The 17,804-nt window shown below is 39.1% G+C and overlaps 1 protein-coding gene across 1 annotated transcript in view; it reads right to left on the bottom strand.

Moving 5' to 3' along the window:
* The window catches only part of CYP7B1 (cytochrome P450 family 7 subfamily B member 1), a 174,505-nt gene extending 160,772 nt beyond the window's left edge, over positions 1-13,733 (bottom strand). The window contains exon 1 of the mRNA XM_090282828.1: positions 13,446-13,733. Coding sequence (XP_090138954.1) covers positions 13,446-13,570 — 125 coding nt within the window. The 5' untranslated portion in view covers positions 13,571-13,733. The remainder of the gene's footprint in view (positions 1-13,445) is intronic.
* Between the last annotated feature and the right edge of the window lie 4,071 nt (positions 13,734-17,804).

The raw sequence follows: 17,804 nt of genomic DNA, 5'->3' as shown, positions 1-17,804 counted from the left end.
AAACATCTAAGCACTGAGCCTGGCATAAAGCAGGGTCTCAACATTGCTCATTGTGATGAGGAAAAATTTCTGAGCTGTTCTAAATTAAATTACAGCAGGCCAGAGTGTGGCAAGAAGAGCAAAGGGAGTTAATCAATTAACACCTGCAGGGCAAAACCAACAAAAGACTGCTCACACTCCTGAGTATACACTGGAACTTTGAATTAAATCCCTGGTAGCTATTACAATGATTATCTAAAAGAGAAAGGCCAGGTTCCACCCACCCCAGGAGCCTTCACTTCTTGCTTTCTCGTGAGCTTTCTAGGCTGTTGCCTATAACCAGTTCAAAGGAGCAAACACATCTTCTTTCTGGACTCTGCCCCTATCTCAGAACTTCCCTCACTTCACCTTATTCTGCTTACCTTATCTATTGCCAAAGTAAATTCTTTCTAAACAACTTTTATCTTCCTCCAAACTTGATGTGTGATGAAGCACCATCATCTCCAGAATGGTGGACATGTTACCTTTTCCACCTAACCATGTGTTGGTGGTTTAGATTCCCCTGGAGCTGGTCCTTTATCGCCCAATTAACACTTTCTTTCAAAAAGGGTTTCAGCTGTGGAAGTTTTTGTTTGTTTGTTTTGTCTTATAATTTCAATCTTATCTTCTCCTCAAAAGTCAACAACATCATGGGAGGAGCTGGATTTTGGTAGGTCCACTTTGGCTTATAGCCATGCACACTCTCGTTTTTGTTTTTGTTTTTTGTATCAAATTAACGCACCTTGAAATCCTTTTATTGACACCATAAATTTAGGCAGCATTTAAATGGAGTTTAAATTTCACCATGGTCTTAAGTTTTGATGGTGCCACGCTGCTCACCCAGAGCAAGAACCTGTGGTGTCACCTAGCTTTGTCCATAAAGAAAATGACACAGTGAAGGAGGAGTGAAACAGCTGCACTTCCCTGTGGCTGCCATCCAGTCGGGGCCCTGGGGTCGGTGTGGTATCACTGGGCACAATAGTCCAAGTGCTATGATCCAGCCCCTGGAAGGCCAACAGATCCTTCTCCAAAAACACATCTCAGGTGCAGTAGTCAAAACAAGCCCAACAATAATAATTTATTATGAAATGGGCTGGCTCTCAAATTGTGCAACAGCAAGTTTCTATTAAAAATAACTGTCTTAAATGGTGAAAACAATTTGTTTGTTTCTAATGACCAACTTGGAAAGGCCTTCCTAGGTACTGCGTGAATGGAACATACTCTTAGAAAAGCTACACAGCGTGTTTTAAGTTGAAACACAGTGACAGATGTGGCCTTACTGATGTGTCTCTAACAAGTGCTAACAAAGATAAGGTCCTTTGAAATAAAAGGAGGAAGCCAAGTCTGTGCTGGCCTGTCGTCAGTTCTCTGTACATTTCACAAGACACAGTTTGCTCGGAGTTCTTCTGCTGTCATATTCTGCCTCCCTGGGGACAGCTCAATCTACACAAGGAGACTGGTTTCTATTACATTTCAATTAGTCACTTTAATTTAAAGAGAATCTTGGTCCATACCAAATCGGCCGTTAGAAGCCTTGCTCCCGCTGAGTCTCAGTGGTCTTCCTAGACTACTCTTGGGGCCAGAGGAAGGTCAGTACATGAATACCCAGGAGTGTCTCTACAAGAAGGTTTTATTGTTGGGAAATGCTGAGCCACTACACATGACTTTACATACATAGAAGTCCCTGGATTGCTAAGGTAAGCACTCCAAGATTTTATTCTGACTGAGCTAACAGATTTAGGCTGATCCAGCATAAATTCTGATTGATTTCTCTTATGCATTTGATTTTTTAAAGAGATAACCAGGATTTATCAGCCAAATATGATTACAGCATTGACCAGTCCTCAATGCTGATGATATTAGCATTTCTGACCATTTTGCGAAACATTAAATGCTCATTTGAATAACATACAAAATAAACAGCAAAGTGTTAGTTTTCCAAAGCTCACATCCTGGAACTACACAACAGGAATGTTCTGGATTTTCAGAAACTTTTTGTTTTTAAGTGACAAAATAAAACATTGAAGCAAGCCTGAAATCTGTCTCAAATGGTAACAAGACCAATCCAAACTCTGTAGCTTAATAAGGGAAAGTAGAACACCATGCAGTAACTGTTTAGTTGTTTAATCAAGAGCCACAGATGTGCCTAAAGGTCTCCCTATCACCTCCTATGTAAAAACACAAAAATTCACTTCTTAAATTCAGCATACTCTTGAGTAGAAAAAGACTTGGCTTTCAGCTGCCCCCATCCTTTTCCTAATTGTGATATGAGAAAGGGGGAAGAAAAGAAAAACATCCACTAATGATGGCGACCTCATTCTCCTCATTCTCTAAGCAACAGTAACGATGTGAGGAACCTAGAACACCAGGGCTCCTGTCAGAGAGTAATTAAGTAATTACAAAGAAAAAATAATTGATTTGTGTGATACAGTGAGGTCAACAAATCAACATTTCAAAACAACTCATTATCAACATAACCTTAACATCTTACAACTCAAAAAAAAAAATCATTGAATTTTTACTTTGACTAAAATTTATCTTAGCATTTAAATCTCAACTGTTATCTATTAAAGCATTTTGGGGATATGGGGATACATGTATTGGGGGAACAGATGAAAGAGGGAAGGAAACCCACTCCATTTTTTTTCTCCAACCAGTAACTGTAAGAGAAGGGTCTCTGGGAAGCAAGCGCCAAGGAAACGAGATGGTGTAAGCCACCTGTCTTCTAAGTGACTTCACACTTTACAAAATGTGTTCCCATGTCTCATGCACTTTGCTTCTCATGATTACCTTTTGAGGTAGCAGTTATTTCCATTTTCTAGTTAAGGAAAATGACTCGGACAGGTTAGTCTAACTGGTCAGTGGTCACAGAGTTCAGGGAGCCTTTGAATCTCCTGCTGAGTAAGGAGATTCTGAGGTAGCCTGGGAAATGTCATTTGGTGAGACATCCTCTTTTGGGCTCATTCTTTGAGGTCTTTTTCATGTTGAAGACTTTGTTCACCTAGCCCAAGTTCAGTTGTGTTCCTGGAATCTAGTGTTTTACACTAGAGCCTCCAGAAGGGTCTCAGCCCTACTGACACCTTGATATTAGCCCAGTAAGACTCTGACCTCCAGAACTGTGAGAGAATAAGTCTGTGTTGTTTCATATCTCTAAACTTGTGGTAATTTGTTACAGCAGCAATAGGAAACTCATACAGATTCAGGTACCTGGAAGTGCCAAATACCTTAAAATGTAGAAGTAGCTTTGGAACTGGGCAATGGGTAAACTGGGGGAAGTTTGAGGAGGATGATAGAAAAACCTGAGATTGCCTTGAATAGATAGTAGAAATGCAGATGTTAACAACTCCCCTAGTGAGGACTCAGAAGGAAATGAAGAATATGGTAGAGAACAAATATATTATCTTAAAGAATACTTACATTGTCATAAATAGACTGTAAGTAGAAATATTAACATTAAAGGCCCTGCTGGGAAGGTCTCAGATGAAATGAGGAACATGTTATTGGAAACTGGAGAAAATAAATCCCTGTCATATAATTACAGAAAGCTTAGTTGTACTGTGTGCCCTGAAGTTATGTGGAAAACAACATTTGCAAACGATGAACTTGGATATTTAGCCAAGATGTCTAAGCAAAGTGTTGAAGAGTCAGCATAGTGTTTTCTCGCTGCTCTTAGTATAATGTGAGAGGAAATATATCAATGAAGGGAAGAACTGTTAAGCACAAAGGAATCAGGAACTGATGAGTTGGGGGATTCTCTGCCTAGCCAGATTGCAAAAGACATCAACCAGAACTAGGAGATTCACTGTCAGGAAAGAGAGCTCTGGAGGGAAGGCCAAAAATGTGGCTGGACAGTTTTTCATAGTGCCGAGGAAGAATCTAAAGGTTGGGGCTTTCAATTCTGGTTGCCTCTAGCAACTGGAAAAGGCAAGGATAGATTCTCCTCTAAACCCACTAAAAATAATGTAGCCCTATCAAGATAATCAGCCAGAAATCTATCTACACACTAAAATAAAATCCAGCACTCTTCAGGGGAAGATAACAAAATACAGAATCTAGAAATATAGTGCTTATAATCAGTAGACAGGCCACATTAAATATGGGTAAGGGTGTGCAACAGTGGAACTCACAGATAGTACTGGTGGAAGTGTAAAGAATAATGCAATTAGTATGGAAAAGTGGCTCCAAAATGATTGTGGATATAAAAGTCTTTGTCATATGACCCATTAAATTTGTCCTAGATCTTAAGGTTTTAAATCCCCCCAAAATCTAAATATATATCCACAAAAATCTTGCAAAAGAACATTTACAGAAGCTTTATTCATAATAGTCCCAAACTGGAAACAACTAAATGTCCATTAACAAAACAAAAGATGACCAAATTGTAGTATACATACACACACATAATAAATGTAGTATATACAATATACTACATTTTATATATATCTATCGGGTTGGCCAAAATGTCTGTTTAGTTTTTTTTTCCATAAAATAAAAGATATATTTTTCATTTTCACCCACAACTTCATTGATTTGGGTATTTTGAGTGTGTTGCGTATCTCCCACTGTTATCGGCTTCTAGCGGGTAGAGGTCAGGGATGCTGCTAAACTTCTTCCAATGCATAAGACAGCCCCACAGCAAAGAATTATTTGCCAAAATGTCAATAGTACCAAGAAACTTCACAAGCAACTTCTGACACATTTGATCAGTCACAGCACCTTCTCCATACACCGCACAAATCTTTTTTTTTAATTTTTGCATTTCAGTTTCATTTTTACCTTCTTTAAATAATGAAACATAATGGGCTGAAATGTTGCTCATTTTCTTCCAACTTCAATATTAAAATGGCTACACAAAAATTCACCAATTTTGATAAATTTTTTTAAAATGTATGCCGATATGACAGCTGTCACAATACAACCTAAGAAAATTGTTTCAAATTAAATTAAAAACAACTCAGCACTATGAGAGTCATCATACTGGAAAAAAAATGAACTTTTTGGCCAACCCAATCTATATAAACCATTTTGCAATGAAATAAAATAAATGAATTACTGATGCATGCCACAACATGTGTGAAGGTCAAAATTTGTAAATTGAAAGAGATGAGCCATACACAAAAGCAAGTACTGCAAAATCCCATTTATATGAAGTTAAAGAACAGGCAAAACTAAATCAGAGCTCAAGGGTGGAGACTAACTAGAAAGCTGCATGAGAAAACTTCCTGAGATGATGAAAATATTCTATATTTTGATTGGGATGGCAGTAACATTGGTGTATACACTTATGAAAACTAATCACACTGTATACTAAAAATCTGCACATTTCACTTAAATTTTACACCACCAGCCCCCCCCCCCCCAACTGTCTGAGGTATATCCTTGCAACGTTTTTTACTTTTAAGCAAGACAGGAGCAGCTCCTGAGATGTAAGTGCCTGTTTGGCATCCACAGCTAGGACAATTTGTTCTTCTGTTGATCACGCACTTGCACAAATACTGACATCACGCAAAAATATTCCATGACCATTACGGAAAAAGGTAAAAATAAGACCATGTCTGAATACGGACAAAATCATCAACTTTCCAAATTAGTAAGATGGATAAATATCCCTCAAACCTTACTGATATTAGTGTCTGTTGTTTATTTACCATTTACAGATTTAGCCTCAATCCATTCCTCTTGCCTTATAGATGAGAGTTATTAAAGATGTTCAATCAAAAAAAAAAAAATCAATCTTACCACTTGCAACAGCATGGATGGATCTAGAGGGTGTTATGCTAAGTGAAATCAGTCAGAGAAAGACAAATACCATACGATTTCACTTATTTGTGGAATCTAAAGAAAAATAAAAATGAACAAACAGAAGAGAAACAGACTCAAAGATGCAGAGAACAGAATGATGGTTGCCAAGAGGGAGGGGCAGTGGAGGACCAGGAGAAAAAGGTAAAAGGATTAAAAAGTACAAATTGATAGTTATAAAATAGTCACAGGGATGATGTAAAGTACAGCACAGGGAATACAGTCAGTAATGATTTTTTAAATTTATTTTTTATTGTATTTTCTTCCATTACCATTTATTCCCCTTGTATCCCCATCCTCCCAGATGTTGTTACTCTTCATGTTGTCCCAAAGATTTCTTAAACTCTCCTCATTTTTTAAGTATATTTTATTAATTATGTTGTTACAGTAGTCTCAATATTTTTCCCTTTGCTCCCCTCTACCCGGTACCCCACCTCCCTCCAGCAATCACACCCCCCTTAGTTCATGTCCATGGGTTGTGCATGTAAGTTCTTTGGATTCATTCTTTCCTATATTATTCTTAACTTCCTCCTGTCTATTTTGAACCAACCAAATATGCTTCTTAATTCCTGCACCATTTCTCCATTTCTCCTCCTTCCTCCTCCCAGCTGATAACTCTCCAAATGATGCCCATACCTATGATTCTGTTCCTATTCTGGTTTGCTTAGTTGGAATTTGTTTGTATTTTTTAGATTCAGTTGTTGATAGCTGTGATTTTGTTGTCATTTTAGTGTTCATAGTTTTGATCTTCTTTTTCCTAAATAACTTCCTTTAACATTTCATATAATGGCTTGGTGATGATGAACTCCTTTAGCTTTACCTTGTCTGGGAAGCACTTCATCTGCCCTTCCATTCTAAATGATAGCTTTGCTGGATAGAGTAATCTTGGTTGTAGGTCCTTGATTTTTAGCACATTAAATACTTCTTTCCAGTTCCTTCTTGCTGCAAAGTTTCTTTTGAGAAACCAGCTGATAGTCTTATAGGCACTCTTTTGTATGTAACTCTCTGCTTTTCTCTTGCTGCTTTTAAGATTCTCTCTTTATTTTTAACCTTTGGCATTTTAATAATGATGTGTCTTGGTGTGGTCCTCTTTGGGTCTAGCTTGTTTGGGACTCTCTGTGCTTCCTGGACATGTATGTCCACTTCCTTCACCAAATTTGGAAGTTTTCCTTCATTATTTTTTCACATAATTTTTCAATTTCTTGCTCTTCCTCTTTTCCTTCTGGCACCCCTATGATTCAGATGTTGGTATATTTAAAGTTGTCCCAGAACATCCTATGCCTCTCCTCATTTTTTTCAATTCTTGTTTCCTCATTCTGTACTGGTTGACTGTTCTTTTCTTCCTTATGTTCCAAATCATTGATTTGAACCCCAGCTTCCTTCCCTTCACCATTGGTTTTGTGTGGATATTCCTTCATTTCACTTAGCATAAACTTCATTTCTTCCCTTATGGGTTTGCCATACTTAAGCATATCTGCCTGTGAGCATATTTATCACCAGTGTTTTGAACTCTGCATCTGTTAGGTTGGCTATCTCCTCATCTGTTAGGTTGGCTATCTCCTCATCACTTAGTTCTCCCACTGGAACCTTGATCTGGTCCCTCTTTTGAGCCATACTTCTCTACTTCCTCCTGTGTTTGTTTGCTTCTGTGTCTTAGGTAGAGCTGTTGCACCTGATACGTTGTTAGTTTTTGTTTTGTTTTTGTTTTTTTAATTCTTCTTTTCTTTTTGCCACTCGGTGTTTTTTTCACTTTGCCTTCCAAATTGCTGCTTCAATCCACTGCTTCATCCAATGTACTCATTATTCCTTCCAGTGTGTTATTTCAGATATTGCATTCTTTATTTCTGACTGGTCCTTTTCTATGGTTTCTGTGTCCTTTTTCATGCTGTTGAGTATCCTTATAACCATTACTCTAAACTCGCTATCTGATAAATTGCTTGTCTCCATTTCATTTAGTTCCTCTGGGGGATTCTCTTGTTTTTTCATTTGGGGACTGTTTCTTTGTCTTCCCATTTTGGTTGCCTGTTTGTGTCTGTGTCTATGTATTAAGTAAATATGCAAAGACTCTGGTGCTTACCTATGTAATACATTGCCTGTGACTAGCCCTGGGCAATCTGTTTGGAGTTATCAGTGATCCACACCTTGTGGCTCCCTCTGCTGGGCCTGGGTGTGTGTAGAAAGAACCAAGCTGTGCACCAAGGAAGGCTTTTATCCAGCACTGGGCCTGGGGAAGTGCAGGGCACCTGTCCCGCAGATGCCTGATGCAGATGAAATGATTGACTCAGAGGCAAAATGTCTGAGGAAAGAGAAGGAGAGTACCTCTCAATGGAGGACACTGTTGAACCTTCTTTAGGTCCAAGTTTTTATTAGGTTGGCTATATGCAGAAATGCATGACTTGAGGAGGCAGCCCCACTCCTAACTATTCTTAGGAAAGACCAAGAGAAATGTACATCAACACATAATGACAATCAGTTCAGACTTTCAGGGCCAGAGTGCACTGCAAAGGTTTAGACTATACTCCCTGAGTTAAAGATTCAGTTGATATAGATTTGGAGTTACACAAAGCAGGGCAGGCAGAGCAGGCTTTACTACTGTCAAGGAGCACACTGCATTCTGGAGAGTGGGAACAGTAGTGTGGCAATTGGGGTATGCTAACCAGCTGTATTTAAGGTTTATGGGCCCATATGCTGTTCCTGGCTCCAAGCACTGGTCATAGTTTCCAATACCATAGAGACTGATCTCTCATAGGGAAGGGACAGCTGAAGTCTCAGAGTTTCCAGAGATCCGCTTTAAGCTGCAGGCTTTCTGTTAGGTTTAATCAGTGCCTCCAGCTGTACTACTCAGCAGCCTGGCTTAAGCACCCTTATGTTCATTGCAGCATTATTTATTACCAAGATAGGGAAGCAGCTCAAATGTCTATTAATAGACGAGTGGATAAAACAACTATGGGATATATACACAATGGAACACTACCTGGCAGTAAAAAAGAAGAAAACTTTCCCCTTTGCAACAACATGGATGGACCTGTAGAACATTATGTTAAGTGAAATAAGCCAGTTAGAGAAAGACAAATACCATGTGATTTCACTTATATGTGGAATCTAATGAACAAACTGAACTAACAAGCAAAGTAGAGACAGACTCATAGATAGAGTGCAGACTGACAGCTGAAGGTGGGGGGGTTAGGGATAGAAGGAACAAGCAAAAAGGAAAAAGGACCCATGAACATGGACAATGGTCAATAATATTATAATGACTATGTATTATGCCAGGGGGGTACTGGAAACATTGGAGGAAACACTGTAAATTATATGGTTGTTTAACCACTATGCTACACACGTGAAACTAATACAATGTAATTGAAAAATAAAATTTTTTAAATAAAAATAAATAAATAAAATAGAATTAAAAACTAATGTGCAATCAGAACATCCTCCACTTTGACAGTATGCTACCAACAGAGCAAAACCTTGTTTCCTTAAATCTTCTCCAAAATCCTACAACACATGCTCAAAATAGGTCCTTTTTAACAGTCTTTTACTGAGAATGAATGGTGTGTGTTCTTTCTCACTGAAATAAACAATAAGCAATAACTAAACTTGTTCAACTACAGGTGTGTTCCTAGTGGTCTCTGGCTGGAGGCCATTAACACAGTGTATATGAAGATATTGTATTGTAATTTTTATTACTTAATATAGCTTAAATATGGATTTCCATGTCTTCATATATTCTACATTATATGTTTTATGGCTATATAATTTTCTATTATTTGGACATGCTAGAATTTCTTCAAATAAACCATTATTTTTTGGTAATCTATTTTTTTCCTAATGTTTCACTATAATAAGCAGCCCTAATGAACTGTGTCACAGTTAAATCTTTAAGAAACTTCATGATTATTTCACCAGGAGAAATTATTTTAAATAAAATTACTAGAATTATTGGCTCAAGAGATATAAAATGTAATACTAAATTAAACTCTATCTGAATATAAAAATCTTAGGAGCTATGTAGAACAGCATTTCAATCCATTTCAAACAGGCTTTCATCCCTACCAATTCTTTGTGTAGCCCTTACCAATTCTACATCTTGTCAACTCTGATCGTCATTTCTTTTTCCTCATCAAACTAGACTTCTCAGCAGCATCTGACACAAATAACTCCCCCTACTTGTTGAAATATGTCCCTGTCTAGCTTCCAGGACACCATCTTCACTTGGGTTTCTTTCCTCATCATTAATTCTTCCTTCTCAGTCTGCTGGTTTCTCTTTCTCTGCCAGACTCTTCAGTAAAGAGAGTGGCCTAGGTCCTCTGCTTCTCCATCAAACTCTCATGAGGTGATCAAATCAACACTCATGACTGTACATGCCATTTTCATATTTGTGACTTTCACAATTCTATATCATGCTTCTCCCCTAAGCCCCAGAATTACACACCTCACTACCTATCTCATTCATGATCTCCTCGAATCCCTGAAATCCTGTCTCAGGAAATGGCATCACACTATAAACAGGTGATCAAGACAAGAAGCATAAAACATGGAAAAAAAGATACCTTCTAAGCTTCATTGTTGACTTTTCTCCCCTTTATATGCCACAGTAACTCAATTAGCGAGTCCTATTGACTCTGCCACCAAAAGTATATCCTGATTCTAACCACTTCCCATCACCCCTAAAGTTACAACTCCAGGCTAAGCCATTTCTCCTGAAGAGCACTGCAATGACTTCTGTGGTTGACAGTCTCACAGATCATATCTAAAAGGGAAAACCAATTTCACAAAAGGAAATCAAAGTGCTGTATTCAAAAGAGGAGGAATGGGCTGGTAGGTGGCCAAAGTCAACAAATGATCTCTGATCTGATTTCTACCTATTTAAAAAAATTTTTTTACCAGTTTTTTAGGTAAAATTTAAATGTTTGCTTTGGAACATCCAGCATGCCTATATTATGCTATCTTACAAACTTTTCAGACATAATTGCTCAAAGGATGAATATAGAATGAAAATAAAAATGTAATATGTATGTGTAAAATCTTTTTAAAATAAACTAGATGGAATATAGTGGTGAATTTTTTTTATCATGTTGGAGAGCAGAAGGGCTTCCTAAGAAAGAGGTATATTCAGAAACTCTTAAATACTAACAACAATAGCAAAAATAATTGTAGCAGGTATGAAAGTGTAACGATGCCTATTATAAAGGAGTTATTAATAATCAGAAGTGTTTACTTATCATTTATTATTAATCATACAAAAAAAGAGACAATATCTTCTTTAAGGGTTCCAAAGTCCCTCAAAAAGAAGTAAATAAAAATTAAGATAAAATAAAGTTTTATTTTTATTAATCTCAAATTGGTGAAATTAAAATGATTTGTACCAGTATTGACAGGACATGGAGAAACTGGCTCTTACATAAATCATTAATAGTAACATAAATTGGAACTTGAATTACTTTGGCAACATCTATTGAAGTGTAAAACACATATACATTTTTATAACAACTCCAAAATGCTACACAAATACTTCCTCAAAAACCCAAATCTGGGCATGTGTGTGTGTTTGTGATTCTCTATAAAATCATTACAAATAATGATTTCAATAACCTGACATAGAAAGGGGTCTAAATGTATATTATATTCTCTTCTATTGATCTAGATCTTTGTTCTTATGTCAGTACCATGCTGTTTGATTACTATGGCCTTGTTGTATATACTTTGATATCAGGTAACATGATTCCTCCAACTTTGTTCTTCTTTTTTGAGATTGCTGTGGCTATTTGGGGTCATTTTGTGGTTCCATATGAATTTTTGGAATATTTGCTCTAGTTCTGTGAAATATGCCATTTGTGTCTTGATTGGAATTGCAAAAAATCTATAGATTGCTTTGGGAAGTATGGGCATTTTAATGATGTTAATTATATTTGGATATGGTATATGCTTCCACTTATTTGTATCTTCTTCATTTTCCTTTATAAAATTTTTATTTACTTATTTAGATACTTATTTTGAGAAACAGACGTTGACTTATTGTTCCACTTATTTATGTATTCATTAGTTGATTCTTGTACGTGCCCTGACTGGGAATCAAACTGCAACCTTGGGGTTAACAGGATGACACTCTAATTCAACTGAGCTACCTGGCCAGGGCTCTTCTTCAGTTTATTTCTTTGGTATCTTATAATTTTCCAAGTAGAGGTCTTTTTAGACCTCTAAATTAATGGGGCAGAATAGAGAGCCCAGAAATAAACCCATGCCTTTATGGTCACTTAACCTTTGACAAAAGAGGCAAAAACATATAAAGGGCTAAATATTGTCTATTCAATAAACGGTGTTGGGAAAATTGGATAGATATGTGCAAAAAAAGTTAAACCAGATCACCTTCTTACACCATATACAAGAATAAATCTAAATGAATTAAAGACTTAAATATTAAACTCGAACTATAAAAATCCTAAAAGAAAACATAGACAGTAAAATCTCAGACATTTCTCACAGCAATATTTTCTTATGATATATATCCTCAGGCAAGGGAAACAAAAGAAAAAAGAAAAAACAAGTGGGACTACATCAAATTAAAAGTCTAAGTGCCCATCAGTAGAAGAACATATATGCATAACTCATAGATACAGACCACAGTGTGGTGAATGTCAGAGGGAAGAGGGGTGGGAGCTAGGTGAGGGTGGGCAAAGCAGGGAAAATGGGGACATCTTTAATAGCATCAACAATAAAAAATAAAAAGAAGTTGTGGTACATTTGCACAGTGGAATACTACTTGGTCGTAAAAAAAGAAATCTTACCTTTTGTGATAGCATGGATCAACCTGGAGCGTATCATGCTAAGTGAAATAAGCCAGTCAGAGAAAGACAAATGCCATATTATTTTACTTATATATGGAATCTAATGAACAAAATAAACCAACAACAACAAAAAGAAACAGACTCATAGACGGAGAGAACATACTGACGGCTGTCAGAGGGGAGGGGGTTGGGGGCTGGGTGAAAAAGGTGAAGGGATTAAGAAAAAACAAACAAAAAGAAACCTCATAGACAGGCAACAGCGTGGTGATTCCTAGAGGGACATGGGGATGGAGGAAGGTAAGCGAGGTAGAGGTACTATTATGTCGTTTTTCCAGATGAGGTACAGTGAAGTAAACTGAGGCAGGGGCACCCAGAGTTATTGTTCATACCATACACTTCCCTGAAGCATTTTCACTTTTAACTGAATGAAATAAATGTGAGAAATCCCCGCTAGCCCCCCCCCCCAAATCTTCTATGAATTCTAGGTCCTAAAGGATCCACCCACTGTAACAAGGCACCAAAATGTGTTTGGAAGCCATGCGTCATGCATAATGTGTAACACAAACCTAGGTCTTATTACAACCTGTATTGGAACAGCAAATCGAATTCGGTACCAACGCTTTAATATGTATGCGTATGCATGGCAGAGAGACATAAAAAGCCGTTGTCACTACAAAGGATCACAAAAGACGCTAGTGCCCCCGCAAGTTTTGACTATCTGCTCCCGAAATCGTGCAGGGTACTCTCTTGGCCATCTGGATGGCACGTAGTCTACGGGGCCCAGGGCGCATGCGTGGCCCGGGCTGCGGGGCCGCGCGGCGAGGTCGCGGGGACGCTTACCTGGTGCGCCCGGCGTGTAAGCTCAGGACCAGGAGCAGCAGGGCCGCGGCCAGGGCCAGGCCCCAGGGGCTGAGTAGCTGCTGCAGCAGCCGTTCCAGCAGGTAGCAGCCCATGCCCAGTGACATATCTTCCGCCGCCCGGTTTGCGCGCGACCGCTGTGAGCTGCGCGGGTCTCTCTCCGAGTCGTGCGGGTGGCTACTCTGCAGACTGGCGCGGTTTTTCGTCTGCGCTCTCTCACTGAGAGTCCTGCCCAGAGGCTGGCCTGCCTACGGCGCCGTCAGGAATGTCACAGCGGGACCCCGGGAGGCTGGGTCTCAAAGTTCCCGGACTCCCCTCCCCCAGTACAACCCCCACCCACGCGCACCGCCCCGCTCGGCGACCGCCTCCCTCCCCGCTGCTCCTGGAAAACGGGGCGGGAAGTAGGGCGGTAGAAGGGGAAAGGGTTGGGATTTCCCGAGAGCCAGCCTCAGAAGGCCTGGATGAAGGGGAGTTCTGTTTTGAGTAGGCAGTGAGAGTGACTTGGGTTCCCCATCCCTTAGCCCGTGCCCCTCAGGAGGAACCCTGCTTGCCCCTTAGGAGGGTGGGACTGTGTCCCCCGCGCGCTGGCACCGGGGATTTCTTAGGCATGACCCGAGAGCCCGGCAAGCAGGCGGCAGATACTGCCGGGTGCGCTGCCTCGCGCCGCCTTGCCACCCTGCACATCCTATTTGCTTTTGTTGAGAGTCAATTGTGTGCAGGGCGGGTCCGGGAATACCAAGACCCCGGATACAGACGCGCTGCTGACCCTTCAGAAACCCCAATGTGGCATACAGCCCAGGAAGAGAGAAGACAGAAGCGACTGGCTACTGGAGACCAACGCTAAGGGCCAAAATAGAAGTGGTATAAGCCCCACAGGTTGTACTTAGAAAGAAGGGAGAAAATTTTAAAATACCTTTTCTTGAGTAATCACCTTGCACCAGCAACTACACACATGTTTATTTATGTTCCATAACAAACTTGTGATATAATTGTTAGCAGCGTTTTGGAGAACATACGAGACTCAGGTTTAGTAACTTACCCTAGTTAGTAGATAAATAAAAAAATAATAACCATTTTTAACCAAGGCTATTCCAGGACAACAACCGTGTTTTTTTTCTTTTGCAATATTTTGTTTCAAGGTTTCTCTGAACTATTATCACTTCAGAACTGGCCTTCATACCTCTGACCTTTGACCCTTCCAATCCATCCTCTTCATTTGCCACCTCTCTACAACATAGACCTATTCTGTTTTAAGGTGTTCAAAATTCTTAATAGTTGCCTTTGTGATAAAAGTCATAAACTTCCAACTTGCAATGAGAAGCCTTCCACAATTTCTCTTTATGGTACAACTCCCATGGCTAGTACAGTTCTACACTTAAAGCTTGAGCCAGATATGTCCCTCAAAATCAGCCCTTTCCCACATTTGTTTATGATACTTATTCTACATGAAAATTTTCCCTCTCTTTCCTAAATACTAAAATTCTGCCTACCTCTCAAGGCCCAGCTCAAATCCCATTTCCTTCAAGAAATTATCCCTTTTTTTTTGTTTTGTTTTTTTTTAACTGTATTTTTTCCATTACCATTTATCTCCCTTATACCCTCTTCTGTCTCTTCCTCCACCTCTCAGTCACCACAATTTTATCTGTGTCCATGAGTTCTTTTTCTTTTATGCTCCATCCCTGCATCCCCAACCCCCCAGAATTATTCTTTTGTAATTAATCTCATTCTCCCCCATACTTTTAACAGTCTCCATTTTTCCCATTATATCTGGGTTATTTCTGTCTGTCCTGTTCTAACAGGTGGGAACCATCTGTTGGACAACCATGTCTGCACCCACTCTCTATCCCCCAACCTCCTGATCCCATATCCTGAGATAACATTTGGAAGGACTTCACATGTGCCTGGCTTGGTCAGTACTCCATAACTGAATTACTGCTGTGTTGTCCTTGGCCTTAAAGCTGTGAATGGCTGGGCCAACATTGGAACCCTGATGTTTATGAGTATCTTCATCACTCTCATTCCAGAGTCTTTCTACTGCCTCTCCTTCATCTTGCTGTAGATGCAGTTTTCGAGGAACTCCAAAAGGGTACAGTGAGCCAACAGCTACTCTGTCTCCTCCAAAAGAAAGCAAATTGGTTTTTATCACTGTTTGGCCAGCAGAGCCCATTTACAGGATGGTATCCATGCTGTGCATTTCTGTAACCATGGCAGCAATCCCCTCTTCTTGCTAATTTGCACAAGAAGCTTTAACTTTCATACTTTTATTTTCCATTTGATCACCTGGAAGACTTCTGTTTTAAAATGTACATAAAAATATCAAGTAATAATTTTTTTGAAAATTTACTAAGTGCTAAACGTTTTGATTTTTATTAACCAGTAAGAACAAACACCTGCAGTTGAGCACACTGGTCCCTGGAAGTGAAAGGAGGAAGACTACACTGCCACCTACTAGATTTGGTCAGCAACTGTGTCATATTCCTATGATGTCTGTATAGTACCTTACTTAGAAGTATGGTATACACTTAATACTTTTGAATATGCTTCTCTTGTGTTTTCCAATTCTGTTAAAAGGAACCTCCAGTCTGTATACTGATCTGGTTGAAATAGTATCTGAAGACATCTTTCATTCCTCTTTTGCTTTTGTAACCCAATTATAGCATCGTTATATTCAATCCAGTTCAATTTATTTTACCTCATCCACATGACTTGATCCCCATCATTTCTCTGACAGAGATGACCAGTTGACCCTCCATATCTACTTCCTTCTTCCTCCTCAGGAATAGCTCTCAATCTTTAGCTGAACATGAGGCTGTCCAATATAAACACTACTTTCCCAGCATCCCTTGTAGTTAGATGTGACCATGCGACTAAATTCTAATGAGCAGGTCAAGTGTAAGTTATTACTCCAGTAAAGCACACTTAACAGGAATGTACAGGCTCTTTGCCTCTTGCCCTTTTCCTGATTAGATTGTGAATAATATGCCTGGAACTCAAGCATCCCTCTTAGCACATATAAGTATGTCCCAAATACTGCATTGAATATTGTTTTTTTGCTTACATGAAATTCAGGATGACCTGGGGATCCTTTAATTTTATTTGCTAAATCTGTCAACTCTAGCTTAATTCTAACGCAAGGGTTCATAAGGCATACAGATAAGGCAAGTGTAAAATTCTAGCTGCCCAACTGTCCCCTTCAGAAACCAGTCACAAATTGTTCCTTCAATACCACATACCAGTGTTAGTGTTTTGTGTACCTTAACCACACTAATTAGACCAAGGCCAACAGTCTAATCTAAAAGTCATGGGGTAGCCCTTAGACTCTGAAGTATACAAATGTGGACATATGTTCAGTGTAGATAGTAACTGACCTCTCTTCAGACGATATTGACTTTGAGACACATGGAAACAGAGAAATACAAGCAAAAACAGAATTGGAAGTGAAGGAGTAAAGAGAAAGGATGATACATTGGAGTCTCTCCAGTAAGAGCCATGAAATCAAGATAATGGGTCATACTTCACCAGCACAGGTGACCCTCATCTATCAGCTGGTAGGAGCTGTCAGCCTCTTTCTCTGTTCTCTGATCAATAATTGGGGCCTGAATTTTGTCCCTGCTCCCCTCCTTTGAGCCTTTCTTTTGATTTTGATGATCCTATTTGGAAATCACCAAAATTTGAATAATGACTATTTCTCCTTGCATTTCAATATCTATGTCCTAATTCTCCTGGCCTGACTTTGAAAATACTAATACACTGAATTGAGATCTCCAAGTCCATCTACTTAGTCAATCTTTTTTTAAGTGCAAATAATGTCTGGGCCTACTGGAGCTATAAAAGTAAATAAGGTGGCCCTACCTTCAAAGGGTTGGGACTAAGGAGACTAAAAGGATTGACATTAGAAAGGAGAAAGAAAAGAGGCTAGTCAACATGAGACTGTAGTGTGATGATGAGGGGATTTAAGAACTTGCATCCATATGGCTTCAATCCTGTTGAAAATTGTGCCAGGAGAAGGGTAGGTTATAGGCTTCAGTTGTTGAGAAACAATTGAAGGTACTTCTGTGGAAAATTTCAAAGCAGAATTTTACACATTCTTTTTTACAATGTTGGGAAGTTCCAAAAATCAGATTTGAGTACTTAAGCCTCAAAGGGCCTATCGGCTTTTGATATAAAATATAGATTGGGTTTTAAGTTGAAAAGGTTCAGAACTGACATCTACAAGACATGCCACTTTGGCCTGTGAATTATTTTGAGCAGAAGTCAATCAGGACCCTGTGGGCTCAAGAGAAACGTTTACCTCTCCCTTAAATAACTTAAATTAAGAGCCTTATCAATAATAAGAGTCAC

Source organism: Furipterus horrens, unplaced genomic scaffold, assembly GCF_987537825.1.
Source record: "Furipterus horrens unplaced genomic scaffold, mFurHor1.1.pri manual_scaffold_7, whole genome shotgun sequence".
Classification (NCBI taxonomy): domain Eukaryota; kingdom Metazoa; phylum Chordata; class Mammalia; order Chiroptera; family Furipteridae; genus Furipterus; species Furipterus horrens.
This window is presented reverse-complemented; position numbering and strand designations above follow the sequence as displayed.